At 59.0% G+C, this 27633-nt stretch overlaps 1 protein-coding gene across 1 annotated transcript in view; it reads right to left on the bottom strand.

Moving 5' to 3' along the window:
* Positions 1-27186, bottom strand: part of GNA12 (G protein subunit alpha 12) — a 40487-nt gene extending 13301 nt beyond the window's left edge. Inside the window, exons 1-2 of the mRNA XM_054572677.1 lie at positions 26783-27186; positions 6596-6811 (exon numbers count right to left, since the gene is read on the bottom strand). Coding sequence (XP_054428652.1) covers positions 6596-6811; positions 26783-27094 — 528 coding nt within the window. The 5' untranslated portion in view covers positions 27095-27186. The remainder of the gene's footprint in view (positions 1-6595; positions 6812-26782) is intronic.
* Between the last annotated feature and the right edge of the window lie 447 nt (positions 27187-27633).

The following is a 27633-nucleotide window of genomic DNA, read 5'->3' as shown; positions in this document are numbered from 1 at the left end:
TGTGTTTGCACAAGTTCTGCCCAGGGCTGCTCCTGCATGTGACATGCCATGTGAGGGCGTCACTGACGCCATCAGCCTGGACTCAAGGACTTCAGCGCCTCAGCGCTAAGAACGCCTGCGTGCAGGCCGCGCGCTGAGCAGCACCCATCTGCTTGTCCACATTGCGGTGCCGGTCCACACACCCGCCACCCCAGGGTGGGCAGGCCTTCCTGTTACTCCGCGTCCTTGCCAATTCTCGGAATTCTCGAGCGTTTTAATTTCTGCGAATCTGGTGAGCATGTAATCAAGTCATTTCCTCCTCTCGGGGGTACCCACGCAAGCCTGTAACCCACTTTTCTATTGGATTTGCCTACTTCTTGCAAATCTATGGAAGTTCTTTATTCTGGACAGGCTTCCTCCGTAGTTGTAGGTGGTGAACATGTTCTCTACTCACACAGCTGCTGGTGTCTGTATTAAAAGTTCTTAATTTGATGGTAGTCAATTATCAACCTTCTCCTTTTGTGTCTGCACTTGCAATGACTTAAGAAATTCTCCTTTATACCAAGATTATGAAGGTTCTTCTATATTACCTCCTAAGAGATATATGGTTTTGCTTTTTATATTTAAGTCTCTGATCTATTTAAAATTGGATGTGTGTGTAGGAGTCCAATTTCAATGTTCTCTATGTGGTTCCACCAACTTACTATCTAATTCCGCACCAATACCTCCACTGTATTAAAGCTTTTTAAAAAAAATAAATCTTAGTATCTGATTTAGTACACGAGGGGTTAGCAAATATTTTCTGTAAAGGTCCAGACGGTAAATATTTCAGGCCTTGTGGCCGAAACAGTCGTCTTCCCTGCATGTTCTTCTTTTTCCAAGCCTTTGAGAACGTGGAAAACGTTCCTAGCCAGGGCCCGAGCCAAACCCGGCTGCACGGACGGCGGCCCACAGGCCAGGGTGCTGGCTGCAGCGGGGAGAGGGCCCTCCCGTTTCACTCTTCTCCAAACGTGGGCTGACGTCACTCGTCCTCAGGGGAATGCAAATCAAACCCACACGGAGGAAAACGAAAATAGAGTGTGAGCTTCGGGACTCACGCTTCCTGCTTTCAAACTCACTACAAAGCTACAGTAATCAGAACAGTGTGTTTCAGGCATAAGGGTAGATACACAGACCAATTAAACAGAAAGGAGAGCGCAGAAATAAACCCCGACATGCACAACCAATTGCCTTTCATCGTGAGTGCCAAGACCCTCGATGGGGAAGAACAGACGGCCAACAAATGGTGCTGGAACGACCACGTGTCCACACGCAGGAGGAGGAAGCTGGACCCCAACCTCACTCCACACCCCCAAGTTAACTCAGGACGGCCTGACCTAACTGCGAGGGAGCTGCCCAGGTATAAGGAGGAAGTACAGGGGTCAATGTTCCTGACCACGAATGTGGCAAGGGATTCTTGGATTTGGCACCAAAAGCAAAAAGTGATAAATCGCTCCTCATTTTCCTTGTTGCGAACCCTCCCTCTGGACGCACTTCCCTCCACCGGGCACGGCCTGCGATGCCCAGCGCGCTCTGCCCGGACGCTGCGCGCCGCCCTCGGTCCCACAGAACCTCGGAGCCCCTCGCCGGCCCGCCCCCCGGCGCTCGCTCCTCTGGCCGCTGCCAACCGCCCGCCTTCAAAGTGAGTCTCTGCCTTTTTCTGTCACTGCTTTTAAGACTCTCCTGTCTTTGGTTTTCTGCGGTTTCATCGTATGTCTAACGAGAAGTTCTTTCCTGTTACGTAGCTGGTTACACTCTCTCAGCCACGACCTCCCCAAACACAGCGTCCGCCCTGGCCGGCCGTCCGTTTCCCTGCGACTCCTGCTAAAACCCACGTCCACTTCTCCCCCACCCACCACCCCTCGCTGCGCCCCATCTTCTCCCGGCTTTTGTTCTGTTTTACAGCCTTATCGTTTCCTACCAGGGTTTTTTCTCGTCTGTTAATATTCTCTTTTTCTGTGTTCAAACTACTGCTTAATGTATCCACGGAGCTTTAAATTTTGGTTTGGGTGTTTTTTCGTTCTAGAAGTTCTAGTTTGTTCTTTTAAAATATACTGTGTTTTAAATAGTTTCCCGTTTTTCCCGAGGGTATTTTCTAACTTCTCTTTCTTTCTTTAAACAGATTAAATAAAATCTGTGCCTGGTGTGTACCACACCTGCGCACTGTGGCCCTGTTTCTGCTGCCCGTTGTTTCCTCAGATTCCGGGCATCGGGCCTGGACTCCTCGCGACCTTGGCCATCTCTGGGACGCCTGGCCTTGGGACGTCATTTGTGGGGCACTCCAGGGGTGAGGACCCGAGTGTCTTTTCCAGAGGTCCGCCTGCCCCTGCCCGGCGCCGAGACACCCCGCCTGCGGGGCCCCTCCGAGCTGCACTCTCAGCGCCGGGTCCTTGGCCACATGTCCCCAGGGCACTCTCCGCTGCATCCGGTTTTAAAACGTAAAACAGAATACCGGCCCCGTGTCAGTGCCCACGGCGCGCCCACGGGACTCCTGAGCCGGGTGGGCAGGGAGACCGGTGCCCTGCCAGCCCTCTCCGGCTCTGAGGCACGTGAACCTGACCCCTTCTCGGCACCCCATCGCTACCACGCTGACGTGAACCACCGTCATCTCTCACCCACGTTACTGCAAAAGCCTGCCATCGAGGGCCCTGGTTTCTGTTACTGAAATAGCTGCCGAGGTGGCCCTACTAAAATAGGAATCACACGGTGCCGCTCCTCGCCCCAGAGCCCAGGCCCCCAGGGCCCGCTGAGCACCCTTCTGCTCCGGGAGCTGCCCCCTCTCGCCCCACCCCTGCCGGCGCAGCCGTCCCGCCCCGTGGGCTCGGGAACTCATGCCGGCGACTGTGAGAACAGGACTGAGAGTCAAGCCCCATGGTCGCTCCAACCGAGAGCGAACATGCTGCCTGGCCCTGGGGCCAGACTCTCACTGTGACTGCCATGTGAGAGGGGAAAGCAAGGTGGGGGACCACGGATCTGCTCCGGAGCGCTCCCCGCCGTCCACAGGCCTCCTCCCAGCGCCCTGCTTTATCTGCCTCACACACAGGGGCACCCCTCCCCCACCTATTCACTCTGCCTCCTCCTGGCCGACCGGCAGCTCCATATGGGCACAGCTTTGCCTTTTGTTTGTTTGCTGCCATTTCCCAGGGTCTGTAAGTGCCTGACACATGGTGTCTGCCCCACAAGTATTTGCTGAATGAATGAATTCCATAAATGAGAGACACACACGACTGAGAGCACAGTGGTGTGGTGTCTCCATGAACCGCATGTACTAATAAGTCGTCGAATGCATATCATGTGCTACTGTGTCTCCCTGCTCAACAAAGGAGAGTCACAATCACGGGCAAAACCCCCCTTGCCCTCCCAGGGCCCCGCCCTGAGGACCCCCAAGGCACCCCCTCAGCGCAGGCAGAAGGTCCCAGAGGGACAGTGGCGGCAGGTGCTGGCAGCTTCTCTGTGACGCGGTGCCAGGCGAGCTTCCTTGTAGGTGTGGCCACGGGACCACGTTCCGCCGATGAGCTTTGCCAGGACTGTCAGCTGGTGCTTGCCGGAAGTCGCCTCACGGGAAGAGCAGGGACCCCGCCACCAGCTGGGCTGCACTCTGAGCACCGGGCCTGAGGACGCAGCCGGGTGGCAAGACGCTGGGATGGGCCTGCGCAGAGACCTACCCTCCCTGAGCTTCCTTCACGAGGGGAAAATGGTCCCCGCCGTTTGGGTTTGCTGTGCCAGACTCTCCTATCGCCTCTAGGCTGAACCCTTAGACTGCAGCATCTCAAAAGGCAAGTCCGTAGGGTGTTCGATAGCAGAGCGAAGAGGAAGAGGACTACGACCAGAGCCGGCTGGCCTGGGGGAAACCCAGATGGGCAGGGGGGCGGCTGGGCCAGCGACAGCCTTCGGGGCCTGTGGGACACTGCCCCATCGCCCCAAGCGGTCTGCGGATGGAAGCGGCCATCGGCCAGCGGGCAGCTCTTTCCGGTCTCATTCTCCATCAGCCAGCTCCTGAGAAACTGCTCCCGAGGAGCTGAGAGCCACCACGAAAAAGCTGATGTCTCTCCTAGAAGCACAGGGGACCAGGCACAGAAAAGGAACAAAACCTCTCTTTCATCATATCCGCATTTCATGTGGCCCCCCAGAAAGTTGAAAGCTCCTGTCACTGCTACAAATCACCCCGCCTTCCGTGTAGCCCAGCCCGCTAGTGTCTAGGAAGTTTGGGGGTGGTATTTGGAAACACAATTAAAATAGCAGCAGCAAAAGCAGAGGCGCGTTTCCCAAGGAGTGTCACCCGCGGTGGCAAACCCACTCGGAGGACGGACTTGCTCTGTCCTCCGAAACGCGGCCTTTGCCCAGTGCGAGCCGCCCTCGGGCTCCCCTTCACGCTGGGGCCTCGCCGAGGGTGCGTTCCCGGCCCGAGGGCGGGCAAAGCCCTTCCTGCAGCCCAGACAAGCCCGTGGGACTAACACAGTTGACTGAGTGACTTCGAAGCCCCAGACGTCACGGAAACAGCGCAGCACACGTGGATTTGTGTTAGGAGCTCAGCCACTGAGCCCAGCGGGCCTCCCGATAGTCAGCGTGTTACCTGCCGAGCCGCAGGCTGGTTCTCGCAGAGCCCATCCCTCGCGGGGTCCTAAGGCAGCGGCGCCCACCCACCATTGCGACGGATGGCTTGCCTCCACGTCTGATGGTCGGCCTGCACAGCCAGCCTTCCCCAGCGCTCTCTGGGAACATCACCAAGACGTCATTCCTTTGAACAGGACAGGAAAACAATCGCTAACAGCAGAATCACTTGACTTCCAGAAATCAAGAGACATGGCGCTGCAAACATAAACATCCTCTGGACGGGCCTCCAACTCCACCTTCCAAAGCCAAAGGAGGAAGACCTTACAAGAAAGCACCATTCCCTGCAGCTTTGAAATAAAAATGGAAAGGATGAAAAAGAGTATTCACAACTCAGTGAATTTTTGTTAACATCTGAGAAGCGCGAAGCGCCGGTGTCAGAGGAGAGGGTAGTGGAGGGCTCCCCACAGCTGTGCGCCTGTGCAAGGCCTCCCGGCGCCGGACAAGCGGGTGCTCAGCGGGGGCGCTGGCAGCGGGAGGTCAGGTGAGCACTCGCCAGGCCTGGCTCCCAGGACGGGGTAACTGTCCACCCTCCGAGCAGAGGCGTCGCCCCAAACCTGTAGTAACAGTGTTGTTCAATGGCGTTGAGCGGCCACCGCCTAGAGGGCAGGAAGAAAAGCAAACCCTAACCTACAGTAGCAGTGCTGCTAAGTGGAGGTGCTCAGCAGGAACAGGACGAAAAGCCAACCCTGGCTTGGCAGACGCAGGCAGCGGGGCCCTCCGGGACCCCCCCGGGCCGCTCAAGGGGTGCGTCTGCAGGGAAGTCCGACCACGAAGGCCGCGGTGAGTGAGACGACAAGCAAAGAGCGGCGCAGAATTCCAACAGCAGGAAGTCATAAGCGGGGGGAGGTCAGGTCTCACAGCCACCCCTGCCCTGGCTTGGGCCCTCGGCGTTGGAGCCGGACTCCTGCAGGGCCCGCCGCCCGGCCCGCGCCTCCCGCACCGCACCCCGCACGCGGCTGAGAGTGAGTCTGCAACAACCGCAGCTCGGACCTGTTGTTTCGGTGCTTTGAACGCCTCTGTGGCGCCTCTGCTCACAGGTAATTCTCACTGTCCGGCCTGGCGGGCGTGGCCGCAGTGAGCCCCGCCCCCGTCCCGCCCCCGCCAGCAGGCTGCACTCCTGCTCCAGGCTGGCACAGGGACGGGCTTCCCAGGCCTCCCCGCCCCGCACAGGGCTTCCCTGGCCACCCGGCTGGCCCCCTTCTGCTGCTGCCACTCCCAACCACAGGGAAAGCCAGGCCTCAGGCGACTGTCTGGAGAAGCCGCGGGAGCGCAGAGACACAGTTCAAAGCACACACACGACATCCCCGCCTCACCGTCCATCCAGCGCCTGGCCAGCGCCGAGCCACCCCGGTCCCTCCGCCGGCTCAGCGGGCTGAGCGGGGGTCGTGCCTGCAAACGACAGCGTGCTGAGGGGCACGTGGCCCCCGCAGCCTGCCAGCCTCGGCAGGGGCCGCGCCCACGCTGTCTGCCTGGGTTCACGCCCCAGGTGAGCCTCGAAGAGGAAGGTGGCTGCGCCTTTTGAAATTCTCAGACTGCAGAGCGAAGGGAAGAGTCTGAGGGGAGGCGCGGATGGGCTCTTAGGGCACCGACCCGGAGTCGCCCGCGTCCTGCCGGGCCGGGTCCTGCCCTGTCAGCCAGAGCGCTGTCTCAGGGGACACCGGTTTCCAGCCGTGACCAAGCTCTAAGCCATGGAGCTCGTTGCCTTACACGGGTCTTCGGTGCTTTCAGAGTCCTCCAGGGTCATGAGCAAAACCTGACCTAGCCTGAGCGAGTCAATTCCCGCCCGCCCCCCACCCCCCGCACCATGTAGATGGTGTGCTTCATTATGTGCTTTTGTTGTTGAATTTTAGGATTGAAAGCAACTTCCAGCTTGCCTGTATTTTCACAGAATCTTCAAGGACACCCCACCCAAGGTCAAAGCCAGTCCTGCGAAACAACCCCGCGGCCAGGAGGGCCCACTCACCAGCTGGAACTCGCTCCGGCGGCTGTAGGCCTCCCTGATGCCGGAGTCGCCCCAGAGTGCGCTCAGCGCGGGCACGTACAGCTGGAAGGTGGCCGGCTCCACGGGCAGCCCGGCCTTGTTCTCGAAGGCCATGAGGAACATGCCGTGCTTCTCGTTCTCGGAGTGCTGCCACGGGATCCCGAGCTTGTCCCGCGCGTCCACCAGGACCTTCGAGCCCTAGGGAAGGACAGGGACGAAAAGGGTTTAATTGGGCTCCAAAGAGGGAACCACGAGAGAGCGCCTTGTGACAGGCACCAGCTGACAGGCAGCAGGGCACTCGTGCCTTATCCCTAGGGACACGCCTGGGCCGTGGCACATGCATGTACATGCCATGTGTACATGCCACGGACACGCCGTGAGGCGGACCGGCCCTTCGCTGCTACTCATCTGGAGAGGCCCTGGAAGGGGACACTGAATGGGGGGAGAGGCGGCAGCAAACTCAGCGAAGCCAGCGCTGCAGGACGGGCCACGCCCACGAGCGACAGCGACCTGAGCAACCTCGCCCAGCCCCGCCGCTGCCCTCGCCCCCCAAATCGGCCAGCACCCCATCCCAGGGCGCAGCTCTGTGCTCCCGCCCAAAGTGAGTGCGAGGACACGCAGGCAGGCGGCAGTCAGGGCTGGGACAAGGCTAGCGTGTGACGCATGGAGAGCGGCCACCCACCCAACGAGCTGGGACTGTGGTCTGGGGTCCGTGCCACTGCCGAGCAGGGAGGGACAACTCTTCGTTCTTGTGCTTATTTCCTCACTGTGAGAGATGCAGCTCCCGTTGTCTGACCTCGGGGACCAGGCAGGGGGTGGAGGCAGCCGAGGGCGGGGCGGCTGTGGGGACGGCACCCAGGCTGCCCCAGGGGCGACGGCTGCCCCGGGCACTGCACGGCTCCACCCGCCGTTCTCGGTGGGTGCCGTGGCATCGGCGGCACAGTGTCTAAGGGGGTCTCCAAGCTCTTCCGAGGGGACGCACCATCCATCTGGGGTTGTGAAGGACAGTGGGGCCCCATCTGGAAAGCCACCACGGCCCCCAGCACAGAGAGTGGCAGGTCACCCCTGCCAGGTTGGCACTAGAAGTCACAGAACAGCCCTGTCTGGTGGGGCTCAGTGGATTGAGCGCCAGCCTGCGAACCGAAGGTTCGCTGGTTTGATTCCCAGTCAGAGCACAGGCCTGAGTAGGGGGCCAGGTCCCCAGCAGGGGGCGCCTGAGGAGCACCCACACATGGATGTTTCTCTCCCTCTTTCTCGCTCCCTTCCGCCCTCTCTAAAAATAAATAAATAAAATCTTAAAAAAGTCACACAACACCTAAGTCCCCACTTCCATGTGCCACTTGCTGGTGCGGAGCTGGCAGGAATCCTAAAAAGCAGCCCTTCCTACGGGGGCAGTGGGAGCGATTCCGCCTCCTCCATGTCGCCGCGCAGCAGGAGGTGCTGCCTATGACGCCCGTTTCTGCGCGAACCACTGGGCGCCATCCGGGCAGCAGGAGCCTGTGGCTGGCGCCCGCCCCGCCTGCTGGGTGCACGGCCCCGTCCCCACCGCCCGCGCCGCATGGCGGCCCGGCACACGGGGTGCCTCTCACACTGGAAGCTTAGCTTCACCAGGGCACCGCCTCATGCGCCGCTAAATCGAGCTTCTACTTCCCGGATGTCCGTCGCTGTGTGTCGGAGGGGACGGCGGGGGCCAGAGCTGGCCCAGAGCCCCGAGGAACCCTTCGCTGAGGCTGCTTCGGCACTGTCCGGCCAGGCCTTCCCTGATCACGGGGCGGGCACAGGTCCGGCCAGAAAGTCGTCGTCCGAAGACAGGCGGTCTGCCTCCCTCCCGCGCGCTGCCACCCGGGCCAGCTGGGAGTGGTCCAGGCGAACTTCGCCCAGACACAAAATCGCTCTCCTTTTAAAATTCAGGGACACTGCAAAGCTGTTGATGAACTCCGCATCACACCAGTTAGCTATACTTCATTTTCTCTATCTTAATCGCCTTATTTGGAGGAAAAGGGCAACAAGAAAAAAGATGTCTCTCTCTTTTGTCCTTTTAAGTTATCCTTGTCAAAAACCACTAGCAGTAACTTTGCTCTGAATATCCAAACCGACCTAGGGGCATTTTCTGCTTCGGGACATCTGCTGAAAGTCTGCGTCCACATCTTCCTCCCTAGAGGGCCCGCGGGCTTTGGCAAGGGCGCACTTCCTTGTGCGGAGCTGCTCCCGGCACCGCACGGCCCGGTCATCACGCAGAGCTGCCGGTGTCTTCAGAGTGAGACCCTCCTAGAGCAGGCGTAACAGGACAAAAAACATCTTGCCCCTATCAATTTCTTATAAAAGACCAATTTCCTAAAACACAAAAGCCAAACAGAAAAGTCCTAAAATCCATATACACTCAAAAGAAAATAAAAGTTAAGGCAGAAGGCAATTGACTTTTAAGTCTCCTGAATGGCTACAAGGCAAGCTGCCTTCAGTGTTGAGTGTTACTTCTTTTACCGAAATGATACATTTTATCCAGTCACCCAAATATACACAGTTAAAGCCCTAGGCAGTTTGATGACTTCATCTCAATACTATGTAACACTTTAACTGTTCAAAGAACACATTTTTAAGACAATTTATAAATCCAAAAATTTAAACTTCTAGTGAAAGAATAGGTTCCCTGTCTGCTGGGGATGGTGATTTGGGGGATTTTCGGTTTTGCTGGACGAAGACCAAAAATCGCAAATCCTGTTATCTCATTTCGAAATGCAGTTTGTTAGTTTAGCCCCTAATCAAACCGAATCTTCTTAGATTAGCCATTCCTCACTAAACTCTTCCCACAGTAAATTCTAACCGAAGACAGATCTCAAATGCCAGCAGAGAGCGCGTTATCCCTTTCCACAGAAGGAAAGGGTTACACTAAAGCAGCTCACGGATCTGCATGTCCCCCCACCAGACAACAGCGTGTGTGCTCAGGAAGCTCCGTTTCGGTTTCAAACCCACTAGGCCGAGTTGTTTGCCTTTGGCTACCATCCAAATCAAAGAAAAGTGCAGGAATGCAAACAGGACCCATCTCTTTAAGTCGGCCAGTCCAGCGGCAAAGGCAGGCAGCCCCCCTCAGCCTCGGACCCTGAAGGGCGGGACCCGCTCATTCAGAGGCCCAGCGGAAAGCAGGCAGGGTGGGCGGCCTGCGCACAGCCAGCCCTCCGCGCTCCACGGCAGAGCTGATGGCCGCCCCGTGCAGCTTTCAGGAGCCAGCGCCTGCTCCAGAGGACGGGGCTCCGCACCCGCCCCTCCCCGAGGGAAGCCGCCCACCTGCAGCTGCAGGGAGGGCCTGCCCCGCAGCGAGAAGGGCCGGCTAGTGCGGTGAGTGGGCCAGGGCTGCCCTGCTGGCTGCCGACGCGCTCCCAGGGGTCCGCACCAGTCAGAGGCTGACCCCGCTGGGCCACGGTGAGCTCAGCCCGGATGTGACTTTGTGAGAAGCAGGGAGCCCTCGAAGGACCGGAAGGCCTCACAGCGAGGCCCGTGCCCGGGCTCTGGATTCGCTGCAGTTGCAGGGAAGGGGGAGAATGCAGGCGGGGAGGGCAGTCAGAGGGACCCCGGCTGTGGGCCGTCGCGCCAGGAGGTGGCGCGAAATGCAGGTGAGCTCTAAGAGCAGGAGAAGGGAGCTGGCCGGACGCGGGGGCGGCGGTGAGCGGAGACTGCCAGGCTGCCCTCCAGGCTGCGCCCAGAGCACTGGCTGCCTGGAAGGTGGGACCTGGATAAGTTACAAGTTAAATTTGATGGGACGATGGGACATCCAAGGCAAACCTTTCAGGAAATACACGAAACTCCCAGAAAAGCTCTGGGTTTAGGGAGTGCATGGGAGAAACAAACTAGTATCATCAGCTCTTTCTAGCTGTTTTGAAAAGGCTGGTTCTCCTACATGTTAAATAAAAGGCGGGGGGTAGGGGTGGGATTCAACTTCAGTTAGAATCAGTGCATCGGGTCCCGCTTTACCAACAGGAGAGCCTTCGCCCAGACGTACGGCCTCAGCAGCGCAGACTCGGATGGCACGGCACTCCCGAGGGGCCCGCGCCACCCGCGCCTGTGGGCGGCGGGGGACGCGGCCAGTCCGTAGATGCGTTATTAACATGGGCTGGTTGCAAAGACTCAGCATGAAAAATAAATGGCAATGTCTTTTAATTTTTTAACTTTGATTCCATGTTAAAATTATAACACTCTGGCTATTTTGCATTATTAAAATACATAACTTTATCCATTTTTTAACCTTTCTTAATGTGGGTGATGTACAGCACATATGTGGTCCCCATTACATTTCGGTTGGACAGCATTGCTTATTGGAATGTTTTTTAAAAATTTTATTTCATTCACCAATTTTAGAGAAAGGGGTGGGGAGAGGAACATTGATTAGGCGTCCCGCCCGTCCACACGCGTCTGTGACTCTCACACGCATGCGCCCTGCCCAGGGCCAGGCCCGCACCCTGGGCGTGCCCAGACGGTGGGCGCTCTCACCGGCTCCCAGGCCGGCGTGGGAGCATTTCCTAAAGTGAAGTTTGTTTCTTTCCAATTACAAAACTGTTATTTTTCGTGTAAAAAAGAGAGGAAACATTGAAACACACAAAGAAATTAAACCCTCAAAAAGATCACTATCTAGAAATAACTTTTGTTAACATCTTAGATTATCTGTCTCGTTCTTGATAGACATTCTCTTTCTTTGTGTGAATATATCAATATTTTGTAAACCCTACGAACGTTTCTAGCCACACATCGTTGTCCTGCGCCATTGACTCCTTCAGGGTTTCAGCGCCCGTCGCTGCTGCGTGGGGACGCCGCGCTTCCGACAAGCCCGCCCGAGCGCGGGCAGCGCACACCCGGGGGCCCCACAGGCGCCTGCCTCCTTCCTGGGAGCTGAATGGTGAACTGCTGGGTCAAATGTATGAACACGTTTTTTCCACACTTTTTCACACCTTTGAAAAGGTGACTTCAGGACCCTGTGCAGGTCACCAAGGTGGGCGCCAAGGGGCCGACGTGCCCTTGGAGCCCACGCCTGCTGTGGGCTGTGGCGGCAGCTGCCCACAGGCCGGCGTCCGGAAGGGGGCCGGGGGCCTGTGCGGGCAGGAGCTGAGGACCGCAGGCAGGCGAGGGGTCCCACCGCGCCCCGCTGCCGGGCAGCCTGCGGGCGCGCTGCGCGGCCTTCCGCGCGGACTGGAGCTTGGCTGCTTCCTGCCCGGCCCCACCTGCTGGCGGCCGCTCGAGGCCCGCCCCCACGGCCTCTCTCCCGGACGCCAGCAGGCCTTCTAATTGGTCTCTTCATGTCTACACTCGTCCCGCAGTCAAGTCTCAAGATAAGTCACCACAGCATCGCTTGGGTCTAGGCCCGCCTCGACGTCCTTCTCATCGAAGGGAAAGCGCACGCCCTCCCCCAGGCCCAGAAGCCAGCTGTGGCCCGGCCCTCCCACCCGTGACCCCCTGCCCTCCTTGTCTCCCTGCTGCTCCCCCAGCGCCAGGGCCTCCCTGCTCCGCGGGGCCCGCAGCCTCCTCAGCACAGAAACCCACGCGACCCCCTCCGCCCTCCGAGGGCTTGCTCGAAGGCCGGCCTCCCAGCGAGGTCTGCCCGGCCTCCTCGTGGCCTCCTCGTCCAGAACCGTGGCCTCCCCTGCTGCGGGCTCCCGCCCTGCCCCCGCGGCGCAGCCGCCCTTTACCCAGTTATCTGCGTTCCATCTGCCCCCCCCCCCGCCCCCGCCGCCCCCGCGGCGACGCGAGGCCTGGGAAGGCAGGAGCCCGGGGCTGCCTCCTCATCTCCCTTATTCCCAGAACCTGCACCGTACGTGACCTTCTACGTGATGAGGGTGCCTGGGTCTCAGCTCCCTCCTTGGCCGCACAGGGATAATCCTTTCTTTCTACCTCTCAGGCCCAAGTGAGGGCGCCTGAGGGCACGCGGTGGCACTATGACAATCAGGTTTGCCTGGTACTGAAACTCATCCGCAGCACACAAGCCAGACATCATCGGTCATTTCAACAATTTCTCCCTGAAAGTCTGGCCACACGAGGAATTAGTGAGGTTAAAAAATTAATATTTTTTATTAATTTTAAATTAAAATTAATAGAATTATCAATATTAAAATTAATATTGAGGCCCTGGCCAGGTAGCTCAGGTGGTTAGAGCGCTGTCCTGAAACGCGCAGGTGGCGGGTTTGATCCACGGTCAGGGAACATACGAGCATCAATTGATGGATGCATAAATAAGGGAATGACAGATCATGTTTCATTCTCTCTCTTCTTTCCTCTCTAAGATCAATAAATAAAAAATTAATACTGGGCCATGCTTTATTTGAGAGCAATTCAGTTGTGTAATGGGTGTGGAAGCTCCTTCTAGAACTATCTCCTCTTCATACATCAGAGATAAAAGAAAAGCCTGTTTACAGGAAAAGTTCAACCAAAGGAACAGATCAACTTACTGTGGCAACTAAATTAAAAGGGTAAAGCAGTGGACAAGGCTCAAATAGAGGGATTTTCACACACGTGTCGTCCTTTAATAACTAATGAGATGCCAAGGATTCCTTAAAAGCGCTGGGAACTGGGAGCCGCCCGCAGCGCCTGCCTCCGCCCAGTCCCACACAGCCACTCGGAGCCGGCCGCTTTCTCGTGGGGGTGGTTCTGGCACTGGAAAGGGACCGACCCCAGCAGGGAGGCGACCTCTACCAAACGGTGGCTTCGCTGCTCAGGGCAGCGGGTTAAGTATTAATGAAGGCAAGCGAGTTAGCAGCTACCGCGGCCACCGCTGCCACCACCACCACGCCATTTCCTTCGGAGGAACTTAGCTCAGGATACTATTAGTACCAAAACAATGATGACAATAAAATGCTGGAGCCCCAACGACGGACGGCAGCGGGGCTGGAGGCCGGTGAGAGCCCTCGGGGAGCGGGGCGCAGGGAGGCCTTTCCGTTGGCGGAAGAGAAGCAGGAGACAGACTTCGCACTCGGTCACGGGAGGGGACTGGTCTCCCAACAGGAAGGGGAGATTGGAATTTGAAAAGGAACAGACTTACAAGACGCCCAAGCCCCAGGCGGCTGGGCAGGGCAGGGCAGGGGGGAACAGGGCTCCCGGGGGCCAGGCGGCAATTCAGACTCCGGAAGGCAGGCCTGGGCGCTGCCGGGGCCGGTGCCGCCAGGGCACCGGGGTCGTGCCAACACACACGGCGGACGGAAGGGCCACAGAGCTGCCCCGCGGCGACAGGGAGCCCGGGACGAGCGGGGTGTGACGGGGCTCCGATGGCGATGGAGACACACCGGCTTTGTTACCGGACCGATGGTACGGGAGGCCGCGAAAGGAGTGCCTGCCCAACCCCTGTTCGCATGGAGCTGCCTTTGAAAAGCCCATGGGAAACCGCAAGGAGCCCACCACGTGCCTGCGAGGACCCCGCCCAGCGCACAGGCTCCAAGGAGGCGAGGGGCACAGCGAAGGGACGCTGCGTCCCACCCGCCGCGTGACCAGTGCTGCCCTCCCAGGGGGGGCTCCACGGCCCGCGGCCCGCGGCGGCCCGGCAGCCCGCTCCCGTCTTGAAGGGAGCCTTCTGCAGAGGCCGGGGGAACGCCGCACCCCGCCTCCCTGGGACCCCGACGGACATCCGGCAGGTGCTGCCAAAAGCATTAGTGACTCTCAGTGGGGGACCCTCCCGGAAGCTTCCAGAGCGTGCTGCCACCCACCCTGCCACGTGGGACAGCCGTGACGCTGAGGGCGAGCGCGTCCCCGCGTGTCCCGGGGGCTCTCTGGGAGAGCTGCGCTCCGGCCGCCTGCCTTGGCCCCCGGCCCCAGGATCGCGGCCCCGCACCCTCCAGCCCGTCAGCACGCCTGCTCAGGGACCCTTGTTTGCCGCTCCTCAAAGCTACGGGGACTCGCCCCGACACTGTCCTCCCATCTTGCTCGTTTTTCTTGGAAAGCTACACACACACTCACAGAGGCTCTAGGCCCTGGTCATTTGCTGAAACCAGGTGACTTCACGCTCCGGGTCCATCACACCCGGTTCCCGTGACGACTCTGCCCAGGGCCCGTGAATGCGCCCACATCGGTGACAAACTTCAAAGCCCATCTGAAAGCGCGGCGGGACGAGTGCAGAAACGAATGCGCACGCCCGCCCCGAAACCCCTGCCTTCCGGGAGTGGCCGGGCCGGTCACCTGCCCCTCCCTCAGCCCTGTCGCCTGGCTCGGGACACACACGCAGGGAAAGGCAAAGGATTCCGTGGCCTTCGCAGCGTGACTGCTCTGTCCCCAACAGTAACCTCTCGTTGTAGTTTTTGTCTTAGGTTTTCTAGCTCTGAGGTGAAACAAAGTTCGACAATATAAATACCAGCTTTGATGAAACAGAATGCTGTAGGGAGATTAAAAAAATTGTTTTAGTTATTTCAAAAGTAGGCGCGCCCATGCCCACAGTACAGAGGGCGTCTGTGACAGCCCCCGGCCTCCCGCGCGCACCGGCGGTCCCCGGTCAGGGAGGCCAGGGTGCAGGGGTCACCGACACGGAGGCGGCACCCCTGTCGGTGCCGGCGATGCGCACGTGCGCCCAGAGGCCTCCTGTGTGCGCCGCACCTGGAGAGGAAGAGGCGGGAGAGAGGGCACGGCCGCCAGTCAAGGCGAGGAGGGCGAGCGTGGCCCCCGGGGGAGGAGACCTGCGCCCACCGCTCCCGCCGCACCCAGCCGAGCCGCCGAGGCCGCCCGTCGGCACCGTCCTCCGCGTGCCATTCCCGCTCCTGCCCCAGCCCCACTCTGCGCTGAGGGAGCCGCTGCAAAGCCGAGAGAAGTCGGATCTTTCCATGTCTCCGTGAAAACGGCACTGGCTTCCCGTTGCCCCCCGTTTAGATGCGAATCCACAGCATGGCCCACAGGACTCTGTGTGGCCTCCCCGTCCCTGCCGCCCCACCTCCAGCCCCTCGCCCGCTCTGCCCACACTGGCCCGCCCCCGCCTCTGGCCGCCGCGTGCCCAGGGGGCACCCTCCCCCGCAGTCAGCGGGGCTCCTGGCTGACCGACCCGCGGGGAGGGGGACACTCCGGCCCCACCCGAACACGGACAGAACTCCCGGGGCAGTGCTCGCGCCCCCGACAACTCCAGCGCAGTGCGGGGGGCCCCCCTCAGCGCTCTCCCCGCTGCCGCCTGCCCGGGCCGGCGCCAGGGCTCACAGGTGCTGCAACGGCGGGAGCGGCGTGAGTCCAGATGACCCACAGAGCGGGGCCTCCACGCTGCCCCCGCAGGAAGGCCACGCGAAAGCGCCGCTACCGGCGTCCTCTCAGGAGTCAGGGTCAGCGCCCAGGGCGGGAACGTGGGCGGCAGACAGAATCGGATGCCCGTGTTTGGTTGCTGGAGTAGTGACTGGAGAGCGGCTACCAGCTGCTCATGAGACTCCCGAATCGTGCCCACGGCCCTGCTCAGGGCGGCGGCCCTGAGCCGCCGACGCATGGGGGGCGGGTGCAGCAGGCCGGCCATCTGCCAGTCACCCGATTTCCCGAGCCTCCGGGTCAGCGAGAGGCTTGGCCGTGTCAGGTCAGCTCACCTCCTCCCCTCGACAGGCAGCCCGGCACAGGATGCGGCCGGGCACCGGGAGGCCCTGTTAGGCTACCTTCCTGCTCCGGGGAGGCCTGGCCTTCGTCCTGGTTACCAGGAAGAATGCGGTGTTGGTGAGATCATCAACATTAAAATTTAGTGTCCACGTTCTTCTAGACATTTTTTCCTGTAAAAGTACTTGTTCATACATCCAACAAGGACCTGAAGGCCTGCTCATGTGCCCGCACCGTGCCGGGCCTCAGGCTCCCAGGGATCGAGGCCGGTGCCCGCACGCTCGCCCAGCCGGCCCTCGGGGTGCGCGGGCCGGGACTGCGTGAGGATGCCACGCGTGCATGAACTAGCACGGGAAACCCCGACGCGGCTTCGCAGCGCTCTTTGCCCGGCTTTCCTATTCTGTTTCCATCACTCTTTACTTAAATCTGCAAATTCTGAATCGACCCCTGGAAGCTACCCTTTCTGGGATGCCCTCCTCTGTAGGATTTTGGTTTGTTTCACCTCCCCGATTTCACTGGGTCACGCCGGCTCCATCTAACGACGACCCACCTGTCCGACTCGTGCCGCAGAGTGTCAGCCACCGGGCGGCAGTCCCGAATGCGGGCGGGAGGTCCGGCACACCCTCGCCTCCAATCTAAGGCGGGCCTCCGGGGCCCTCGCCAGCCCTGGTGGAGACAGAGACAGGGACCTGCCAAGGAGTCAAACAAATCCGACACCTCACCCGCCCCCGGGGTCTGTAAGTCCCTCCGGAAGCCCTATCCACAAAGAATCACCCCCCACCCCGCACCCAATTGCAGTCCCCGCGTCCCTGACCTCTCACTCACTGGAACCCACTGTGGCTGAAGAGATCGGAGACAGCGGGCCTTCCAGGAACACTATGGTTACCGGCCGCTGCTCCGGCCTTGAACAGAGTCATTCTAACTTCTACTGCCCATTCAGACAGCGTTTGTATCCGAGATGCTGGGCTGGAGGCATCTGCGGTGGGCTTCACTCGGGGAGGGTGTCCCCCTACCACGCACAACACACAAGTAAACTGGAGGACAGGGACCGCAGAGACAAGGTGGAACAACTGCTATAAAATGGCCACTTATCTCGCACAAGTCGTCGGCACTCAGGACAAAGAGTGTGCGGACATGGCAGCGTCTCCGAGCTCAAGCCTGGAGCTTCCAGGGTTCGGAAGACAAGTACCGGGCAGGGACAGGGACAGGGGCTGTGACGGAGAAGCAGTGGGAGCCTGAGGAGCTGGCCATCCTCGGTCTCTCAGTCACGCCAATAACGACCCTCTGCCGATGGAGGGAACCTAAACCGCCCATGGCGAGGCCCGGCCACCACGCCCCAGAGCGAGAGCAAGGCACCCCAGCGAGTGCCGCGGAGGGTGACCCAGTTGCAAGCTCCACGGGGCCCGCGTCCCGGGCTGGCGGGACACACGAGGCTGACGGAGAAGACGGGAGCTCGGGGACGTGCTCCTAAAGGCGCAGGACGAACGCTGTGCTTCCGAAGCGCACAGCGGGGGATTCTGGCGGAGTGAGGGGCAGCCAGTGACACTGCTCAGAGAAAGGCCAATGCTTTAAAAAGGCATTTCCTGAAACCCTGACGCGCGCTCTAGAGAGCGGAAGTGGCGACACTAGAGATAAACCCCCTTTCATCACAGGTCACTACTTGCTACAGTTTGGTGAAAGTCACTGTCACGCCCTCCACTCAAAGCCCGGCCTGCCCCTGGAAGCGTCCCCCCTGGTTGCAGCCGTGAGGAACGGGCATTTCCCTCTTGCGGGAGCGCGCGCGCGCGCGCACACACACACACACACACACTCACACACCAACGTTTATTTTATATCCAGCCACTCCTGAAACTGTCTTTAATTCCAGTAAGTTTGTGGTGACGTTTTGGATTTACTCTTTTGCTCACTGTCATAGATACACGTAACCCCTTTACTTTTGTTTAACTGCCTTGACTCCAGAACATCACTGAGCTACCTGGCTAGGAGGTGGCTCCCCTGGCTGCGGCCTGAAACGCGGCCGTCGGTGCAGGGAGCCCCCGTCCCCACGTGAGCACCCTTGCGAGCTCTCCGCCTGCGGGGGTCTGGTACTGAGTATTCCATAAAATAGGCTAAATGACAGGATCTATGGCCAAACAGTTTGGGAATAGAAGCCATAATTAAAGAAACAATCACCTGAGTACAAATTATAAAAACAATACAAAAGAAAATGACTATCCATATATGTTTCTTATACTATATTGCAAATTAACTATAAAAATTGGACAAAGTTTTTTTTAAAGACTTAATTCAAAGTTTAAGTCTTTTAATTTACTTCGAAAACACCTACACTTAAAACACTCCCCTTTTCTCTAACGCTTTATTTTTAAAAGTGTTATTTGACAAAAATTAATGAAAGAGCGGCAAAGGGCGCCCGCAGCGGACGCAGGGAGAGGGGCTCGGCGCTCGGCGCGCTTTCCTTGAAGTTACCAAGGATTAAGAAACAAGACACGTTTCCAATTAAAAAATATGCTGAAGATGCTGTGGTCTCCTCAGCAAATATTTACACATTCTGAAAATATTCAAGATCACAAAAATTCTGCAGCAAGATTTAAACCACAAATTAAGTTAAAGCGCCTACGATCCAAATGAAAACATCCTGGTCACTGCCGAGAGGCCGACGGGGGCGGGGCTTCCGACAGTCCCGGCTGGTTGGGAAACGCGCCCCTGCGGGCTCAGGCTGTGAGGTCGCCATGACCAAGGCGGCCTCCACAAGGAGGGTTATGGGGGGCGCGGGGGGGACTGGAGCTGAAAAAACCCGATTTCCTCCCCGCAACCTTCTGAGTGCGGGACGACGCTCCCCACAGCTGAGCCAACGGTCAGGGCGCTGCAACCGCATTTATTCCTAAAATAACCGTCAGCTTGCTCTTTGCGCTCGTCCCAGCAAAAGGCCTGAACGGAGTTTAGATGTCAGCACGGGGTTCCTGGCCCTGCAGTGACCCCGGGCAAATCTGTCCTCACTGGGTCCCAGTTTTCCTTTTTCTGCTCCCAAGTCTAGAATCAATTTGGAAACCAAAATGGAGGCGGAAGGGCGGAGGCGAAAATCCTGGCTGCCAGGGGAGAATTCAGTGTCTGAGGGCTCGGTCCGCCGCTGGACAAACCCAAGCGTGGCACCTCCCTTTACCACTCAGGGATGCTCAAGACAAGATGCCACACTCCTGGGCAGGTGACCCACGGCACAGGACTGGGAGGCTGAGTCCCCCATGCACACGAGGGATGGACAGCAAGAGGAGGCAAGGACCTGCCTGTAGCTGAGATGCCTTCATGGAAGGACGAGGCCGGAAAAATGGAAATCCCACCAACTACAACCCATCCTCGGCTGAGGGCTCTGGAGGGGACCCAGGGAGGTGACGGCGAAGGGGCTTCCGATACAAGGAGAAGGGACCCCCCCCCGGCAGAGGGGCGCGCACGGGACAGCCCTTGTGCCGTTGCCCCGGCTCCTGAGCCGACACCTTTAATGAGAAAGCTGCTCTGACTGCACGTCCCTGCAGCCCTGGTATGTCTGTTTGAAAACACAGCTTCATCACTTTGTAGTCCGGTGCAGCGTGCGCGTAAGAAGGTACTCAACCGGCTCTCTGCGTCTTGGTACCCCCAGCCAGCCCGCTGGGGGGCTCCTCCTCCGCGCTGCTGCAGAGCTTGCAGCCTCTGTCGATCAGACCAAGGTGTCGGAACCCCAGGGGAACACAGTCCCTTCCTCATCCTAAAACTAAACTCATGGGATGTCGTTTCCTGGGAAAAACACCTAAATGCTCACAAAAGTGGAAATGGTGCCAGGTGGTCTCCGGTGCCAGCAATCCCTGGGATTCCACTGTGTGTCAGCGGTGAATGCAGGGGAACAAGCCGCTCTCAGTGCCATAACACGCAGCGGGAGCTGGTAGAAGAGGGGGACTTCAAACCCTCCCCTTCTTGCCTCGGGAACGTCAAGTCTTCCGGTTGGAACGCTGCGTCTTGTCTGCAAAGGGCAACACAACCTCGCCTGGAACACCGGAACGACTTGCGCCGCACGGCATGCGGGCCAGCCGCCCTGGTCCTGACCTGCGCTGAGCGCTGCGCTGTCTGCTAACGGGTCTCCCCGCAGCCTGAGTCCCCGGCGGCCCCGGGCCATGTGTTGCTGCACTCGTCTGCGTGACCCTGCTCTGGCCTCCCTGTCCCTCCAGTGACGTCACCAGGGAGCTTCCGGCTCCATCCCTTTCCCTGTGTTTCTCACCCCCAGGGAGGCCGAGGCCCGCCCTGCATGACGGTGCAGGTCTCCCCACGTTCTGAACTCCCCCGGGGAGCCTCTGTTTGTCCCGCACAGGCCTGCTAGGGCTCAATGGGACCACCAGGCACTGAAATGCCACCAAGGTAATGACAGCATGATCACTGCCCAGGACACCAATCCCCCAAGACTCAGTGTCCCCTGGCTTCACGTTTCTGGGTGACAAGAAAGGCCTGGCCGTGCTGCCACAGAGGCGAGCACCCACGAGGCCCGGCTCCGCTGCTGAGGTGGGGGCAGCGGGGCCACGTGACCTGGCTGGCGCCGAGGTTTTCAGGCTGGACAGCAAGGAGGTGCCAAGTTCAGAGGGAGGTGCTGCCGCCTGGCCCCTGCCGCCTCAGATTCCCCTCCCCGGCGTCGGACCCGGAAGGGCTGCTCTCCCCGCCTGCGAAGGTCCCGTGAGTCCCAGCAGCCCCGCGGTGTCCTGCGGATGCTGCCGCCCGAAGCGCAAGTTCCAGGCTGCCTCGGTCCACCGAACCGATGCAGAGCCGGCTTCTCTCCCCGGTACCCTGGCCAAGCGCCTGGGCTGCCTGGACGCCTGTCCCAGCGTGAGATGGACACGCACCTCCATGTGCAGAAGAGCCGCTCAGGAGACCACGCCAGTGTGGTCAGCAGCTGCCATCAAGAGGGGCTTCACCCAACCCACCCGAAAGGAGGCGCAGGGGACTCCGTGCTTCCGTTTGCCCGCAACTGTGAGACTTGCCACGACAGCGGCCGCCTTCAGGGACGCCACTGCCCTCCAGCCGGTGAAGTTCAGCACTGGGTCCCTTGTGTAATGCTGGCTTCTTCGGTTGGAAGATTGCCCTGTAATTATATCTCCAGATAAACCATGCGTTTAAGCTTCCCGCCCCATGAAAGCCGGCAACACCCATGTCTCCATTCTCAACTATGCAATCACAGAAGCAACGACACACCATCAAGCACCGGACCCAGCGCGGTCCAAACCTCCCACAGGGAAGGCCACGGGCCACACGCCGCCCCCTAACACAGACGCGGTGAAAAACCACCACATCAGCCCGAGGGCCGGGGGACCTGTCCCCGTGTGCTCCAGGCCTCCGAGTGGCCGGGCTGGGCAGGCTCTGGATTCTTTGGCTGATGGAAAGTGATGGTTCTGGTCTCCCGGCCTCCCTGAAGGGCCAGCGCGCACGTCCAAGTGTGAAGTAAACTCGCTCATGGGAGCGACCTGCCCACGTGAACGAGCCCTCCCCGCGCTCTCGGAGCCCGAGGCGCCCTGACGCTTCTGCCCTCCGCGGACCCTCTGTGGGAGAGTGGGGCCTCTTCAAAGTCCTGCTCACCTCAGCAACAGGTAAGTGTGGTGCAGTAAACCATCCTAAGGAAAGATTTCAGTTTTCAAAGCTTCAGTGCTGCCTTAGCTTGTCTGCAACGAGAGTCCCCAGGCGGCTGTCCACAGTGCCCATGGGTGGCCTGGGGTGCCCCTCTCCGGTGCGTGCGCCCACGGCGCTCAGCTGGAGGACCAGGACCCCATGTCCAGTGAGCACGCACCGTGACCCCTCCGGGGCGTTACACAGTCCCACCTAGCTCCTGCACGCCGTGTGGCTGACACCCCTGCTGGTTAGAGTGCTCCGCCTGACCCGACACAGCGCACAGCACAGCGACGGCCCGGTCCTTTGTCCTCCCCGCCCGCTGAGATCCAGGGCTTCAAAGGCCAGCTCACAGCCCACAGCCCCAACAGGCTCTCCCCTGCGCCTGGCCAGGGCTCATCCTCCCTGGTCCCCAGTGAGCCACGCTGCCACGGCACTGAGGCCGGCACACACCGCATTCAGGCACAACTGGGATCAGAACGGACGCTGGCATCCCAGAACCAGGACGGCGGAGGCTGCCGGCTCCGCCTGGACGGCCCCCTCTCCCCCGCGCTCCCCGAGGAAAACGCCCCGCCATCACGCCCGTGAGCGCAGAGAAGGTGGACAGAGACAGGGAGTGTCCATTGGGGGTTCTGTGGCCAGCGAGGGCCCTCCAGGAAGCAAGGGGGGTACCGACATCCCCAGGAGAGGGAAAGCGCGGGGAGGGGCTGTAAGCAAACCCACGCCTAGTGAGTGGCTGCTGGAAGTTCCCCACACAGAGGGGCGAGTGGCAGAGGCTTAGGGCCCCGGAAGGAAGGGGCGCTCTCAGCATAGGGAGAAACAGGGGTGAACCGAGCAAACCATCCTACTTTCTGTGACATTTTTAAATCATATTTGATGGCTGAAGCAAAGCCAATGACCTGGTGCTCCAAGTGTTAAGAAATTACCTAAGTCATTTAAATTTAAAATGTGTTGGGGGGTAAAGGTAGCAAAGTGGAAGTAAAGTTCCCAGACGTCACTTAAAGTTGTAAAACACAGACTCCTGGTCAGCGGGGCAGGCCGTACATGCACACCGAGAACCCAGGCAGCCACCAAGAAAGTGGCGCAGGGCTTTGATGGTCACACTTGAAAGCCAATCGCCAATCAATCAAAAGTGGTCTCCTGCCCTGGCCGGGTGGCTCAGCTCATCGGAGCGTCGTCCCGTACACCAAAAGGTTGCAGGTTTGATCCCCGGCCGGGGCACATATAAGAGGCAACCAATGGATGTTTGTTTCTCGTATCAATGTTTCTCTCTCTCTCCCTCTTCCTCTCTAAAACAAAACAGATCCTCAGGGGAGAATTAAAAATATACATATATATTTATATATACGAAATCCTACAACACGTTTAAATAACCCACAGGAACATAAGAAACAGAAAAAGCCCTCAAAAATAATAAAATGAGACTTATGCCCTAACATATTAGTAATTATTTTCTGTTAAGTGTAACTGGTCTAAATATACAGAGTAATTGACAGGGATGAACAGAGTAGATAAAGAAAATATGATTAACAATATACAAACTCAATTCATACAATGATACGGCTAGGCAGGTTGAAAGTAAAAGGATGTAAGAACATATACCATGAAAGCATTTGTAACAAGCCAAAGTGGTAATGATGAAATAGATAAACTTCAGAGCAAAGAAAATCACCCGAGACAAAGAGGGACATAATGACAAAGAGGTTAATCCCCCAGGAAGACATAATCCTACACGTTTACACACTATACAACGCAGTCTCAAACTACTTGAGGCAAACAGTGATTGAGCTAAAGGAAAAGTCAACAAATCCACAATTATACCGACGACCCTTGAACAACACAGGGTGAACTGCGTAGGTCCACATACATGCAGATTTTCCCAATGGGTTCTGTAAATGTGTTTTCTCTTCCTTGTGATTTTCTTAATGTTTACTTTTCTCTAGCTTACTTTATCATAATAATATAGTATATACTACATATAACATATAAAATATATGTTATATTGACTTTCTGTTATCAGTAAGGCTTCCAGTCAACACCGGGCTATTGTAGCTAAGCTTTGGGGGACTTAGAAGTCACATGCATGTTTTTGACTGCGTGGAGGGTCAGCACCCCTCGCCCTGTGTGATTCAGGGGTCAGCTGGAGACTTCAGCACCTCACTCTCGGCAACAGACAGAACCACGAAACCAGCAAGGATACAGAAGAACATGCCCCCGCTCCCCCACAACAGGATCTGAATAGATGGAGCACTTCCCCAAATAACAAACCTTTTTTCAGGTTTCCATGGAACATTCGCTGACCCAGGCCCACAGAATATACGCCGAGACATATCCTATTCCGTTCACGGAAAAGACCTAGGCAGGAGCAGGGAGACAAGCGGGCGCCCATCCCAGGCGGACGGACACGGTGCTCAGTGGGACCTCCGCACGTGGGCGCTCCTCAGCGATCACGGTGCAAGGCTGCTGATTAGTGACTTGGGGACCACCTGGGTGACTTTCCCGGGTGTTCTGCTGAGTGACAGCAGCCGATTCCAAAAGGTCGCATTTTGCACGATTTCCTTTATATGAAATCCTTGAAGTGACAAAATTATAAACCTGGGTAAGAGAACAGTCAGGTAGGGAGTGGCTATCAAAGGCAACAGGAGGCACCCTGTGGTGACAGAGTTCTGTGTCTCCCTGGCGTCACCGTCCCGGCTGTGACCCCGCACCCCAGTGTTGCATGGTGCCCCTGGTGGGCGACTCAGTCGAAGGGACATGGGGTCTCTGAATTGTTGCTTACAGCTGCATAGGACGATGTCATTATCTCTAAATTAAAAGTTTAATTAAAAAAAAAAAGATTAGGTTGGGTTCCCAGCGCTGCCACCTGCTAATTAGGTAACTGACCTTGAGCAGATTTGAAACTCTCTGCTTGGATTTCCTTATTGGCTACACGGGACAAAGCCACCCCGAGTGCTGTGAAAATTAAACGTCACGAAGGGAAGGGGCCTGCCATGAGTACGGCTCACAGCCAGGGCTTTAAAAGCAGCCCGTCGACACTGAATGTGTTTTAAACACAAATATTATTCTGAGGAGCAACATTCAAATGTCCGCTCTTAGAGCCACAACAAAGCAGATTTACTTAAAAAGTCTCTTCCCAAAGTGATCTGTCCAAACAAAAAGGAGGGAGGGTAAATTTTGGTTTCAGAATGAAAGCTGAATTTCTAATGAGTAATTGAAATAGTCACAACAAATAAAGTGAGTTTAATACAGAACTACAATTAGTGAAAAAGTTCAGAAGGAAGAAATGGCATTGGTTTAAATGTCTTGCTTCTGCTGATAAGGAAGTCAGCAAAAGTTAACATTTCTATGCATTGGGAAGAGCTTAAGACTGCGTTTTCTAAACCGTACTTAACCACCGATTTTGATTTAAGTTTCTGTTTCAAACTATTTTCTCTGCCTCTGGAGTTGAAAGAAACCAGGAGCCAGTCCGCCAAACCTTACTGCTCTTCTACCTGCCTCGTTTGGAGGCCAAAAAAGTAGCAAAAATAAAATCTGGCTCAGCAGCACAGAAAGACAATCACATGCACTTCATCCCAGAAAAGGAGGGGAATTTTAAAGGCACAGCTGACCCCCCTGACTCACTCTGGGCACCTGGCCTTCAACGCTGCAGCGCTGGGCCGCGCGCTGACTCACAGGCTCTTGAAAGAGGTGACGGCGACAGGGGGATTGGGATTATCATCCCAAAAGTCCTCCCCCCCACCGCCCCCCTCTTCCTGACCCCAAAAGGGCCACTTCTACCACGAAGACAGCGCCAAACAACAGAGGCAGGGCGGGAACGCGGTGCCAGAGCCCTGCTGCTGCCGGGGAGTGTGCGGCCTGGCCCGCACCCCGCCCCGCCCAGAGCCACTGGTCTCGAGGCCGGAGCTTCCTCGGGGGCGAGGGAGGCCAAGGCTCCTGACGGCTCCCCGACCTCTGCTAACTGTGAAGCCCCCCAGGCACTTCACGACCGAGGCTGTAGGCCGCTTTCTGGAGGGGCCGCCCGCTCTGCCTCGGCCTGGGCTCCGGGAACGCGGGCCGGGGAAGCGCAGGCGGGGGCCACGGCCGGGCAGGGCAGGCGTGGTGAAACGGGACACACGGTCTCCGGGCGCGGGGCCGCCTTGCCGACTTCGCCGGCTCCTCTGGGCTCCGTGCCTCTGCGGCCCAAGCTCTGCGAACGCTACAGGTTGTTTTTTTCTCCCTCAAATAAACTGTAAAGAACGAAAACGGAGCAAGAGGCAGAGGAGAACCCGGCGATGACCCGGCAGGGATGACATGTGTCAAACGCTCGACGCGAGGACTTAACTGGTGTCCCGGCACAAACAAACGAGGCCCCTCCGTGCGGGCGCCGGGCGCCGATGCGGGCGACGCGCTTCCAAGGTCTGGCAGGGGCACCGCGGGCGCGTCCCGCACAAGCGGCTCGATCGCTCGGTGACTCCTGCCAGGACGCTTTCTAGTGTCATCGCCCGGCGTCGGCGCTCGGCCTCCAGACCGCGCGGGCGCAGGTGACGGGCCCGGCTCGGCGGCGGCGGGCGCAGGGGCGGAGGCCCAGGGCCGCGGGCACGCCCCGCCGGCCCTGCTCGCCCCCTGCGGGGCGCGCGTCTGAAGTTCTGATGAGCAGTTTAGAAGGAGAGGCCGCGGCCGGCGCCCTTCCCGGGCCACGGCGCCCCTCCGCGCCCGCGGGCAGGGCCGGCTCCCGGCTGCGAGGGCGTGAGCAGAGGCCCGCCCGCCCGCGCCCCGCGGCCTGTGCCCTCCCGGTCCCCGGAGGCCGGCCAGCTCTCCCGCTTCCAGCGCCGCAAGCCCCCGGAGGGGCCGGCGCGGAGGCCGCCCCTCCGACGGGCGAGGGGGCGCGCGTCCTCGGCCGGCTTCCCCGAGTCTGGGGGTGCGGAGCCGCTGGGGCGGTCCGGACCGGGGGCCGACCGGAGGGGGGCGCACTCCCGGCCGGGCGCGGGGGGCCGCGGGGCCGCCCCTGCACGCCCCTGGGCGCACCTGGGGCAGGTGTGCGGGCGGGGACGCACGCACCTTGAGGATGTTGTCGAAGATGGTGTCGCGGAACTCGAGCAGCGCCTTCTGGTCGAACTCGCGGCCGTGGATGATGCGCATCTGCTTGAGGAACGTGGACTTGCCGCTCTCGCCGGCGCCCAGCAGCAGGATCTTGACGAGGCGCCGCACGGCGCGCCGCTCGCGGGCCAGCCCCGCGTCGATGTCCCGGCTGCGCCGCCGCGCCTCGCGCTCCGCGTCGCGGGCCCCGCTGCCGCCCGCCCTGCGCTCGCGGGCCCCGCCGGCCTCGGCCGGCAGCAGGCAGCGGCTGAGGGTCCGCACCACGCCGGACATGGCCGCTCAGGCCATGGACCCCGCCGCGGGCGAGGCGAGCCCCGCGCGGCAGCCGGCCGCTCCCTCAGGCCGCGTCCGCCGCCGCCGCCCGGAGGCCCGCTCTCGCCCGCCGCCTTGCCCCGGCGGAGGGGCGGGGCGACGCGGCCCGAAGCCCGGGGATTGGGCCGGCTGCCGCCCATAGGGCCGAACGTGCCCTTCGATTGGTTCATTCCACGCCGAAAGGCGGGCATCCTTCGGCTTTTGGGGCGGGGTAGGAGCCAAAAGAGGCTGGATCGTTAGGGTGGGGGCGCTTCTCATTGGACGGCTGGCCGAGTTTCTTTCTTTCAGAATGAAAGGGAGGCGGGGTCATCGGGAGGAGGAACAGCCGTTCACCATGACCAATTATTATTGGTCTGGTCTCACGTCAATCACATCGAGTGGGCCTCGGATTGGGGAGTTTGCGAAACGGGGCGGGACCCAAAGTGCCAGGTGTACAGAACTTCGCCCCGGCTTCTCAGATTGGTTCAACCTGTGAGACCTGGGAGTTAGCTGAGTCGGCT

The sequence above is a fragment of the Pteronotus mesoamericanus genome, unplaced genomic scaffold (assembly GCF_021234165.1).
Source record: "Pteronotus mesoamericanus isolate MK-2021 breed Mesoamerican mustached bat unplaced genomic scaffold, CSHL_Meso_final contig_1, whole genome shotgun sequence".
In the NCBI taxonomy this organism is placed as follows: Eukaryota; Metazoa; Chordata; class Mammalia; order Chiroptera; family Mormoopidae; genus Pteronotus; species Pteronotus mesoamericanus.
Note: the sequence above shows the minus strand (reverse complement) of the source record. Positions and strands in the feature narration are given on the sequence as shown.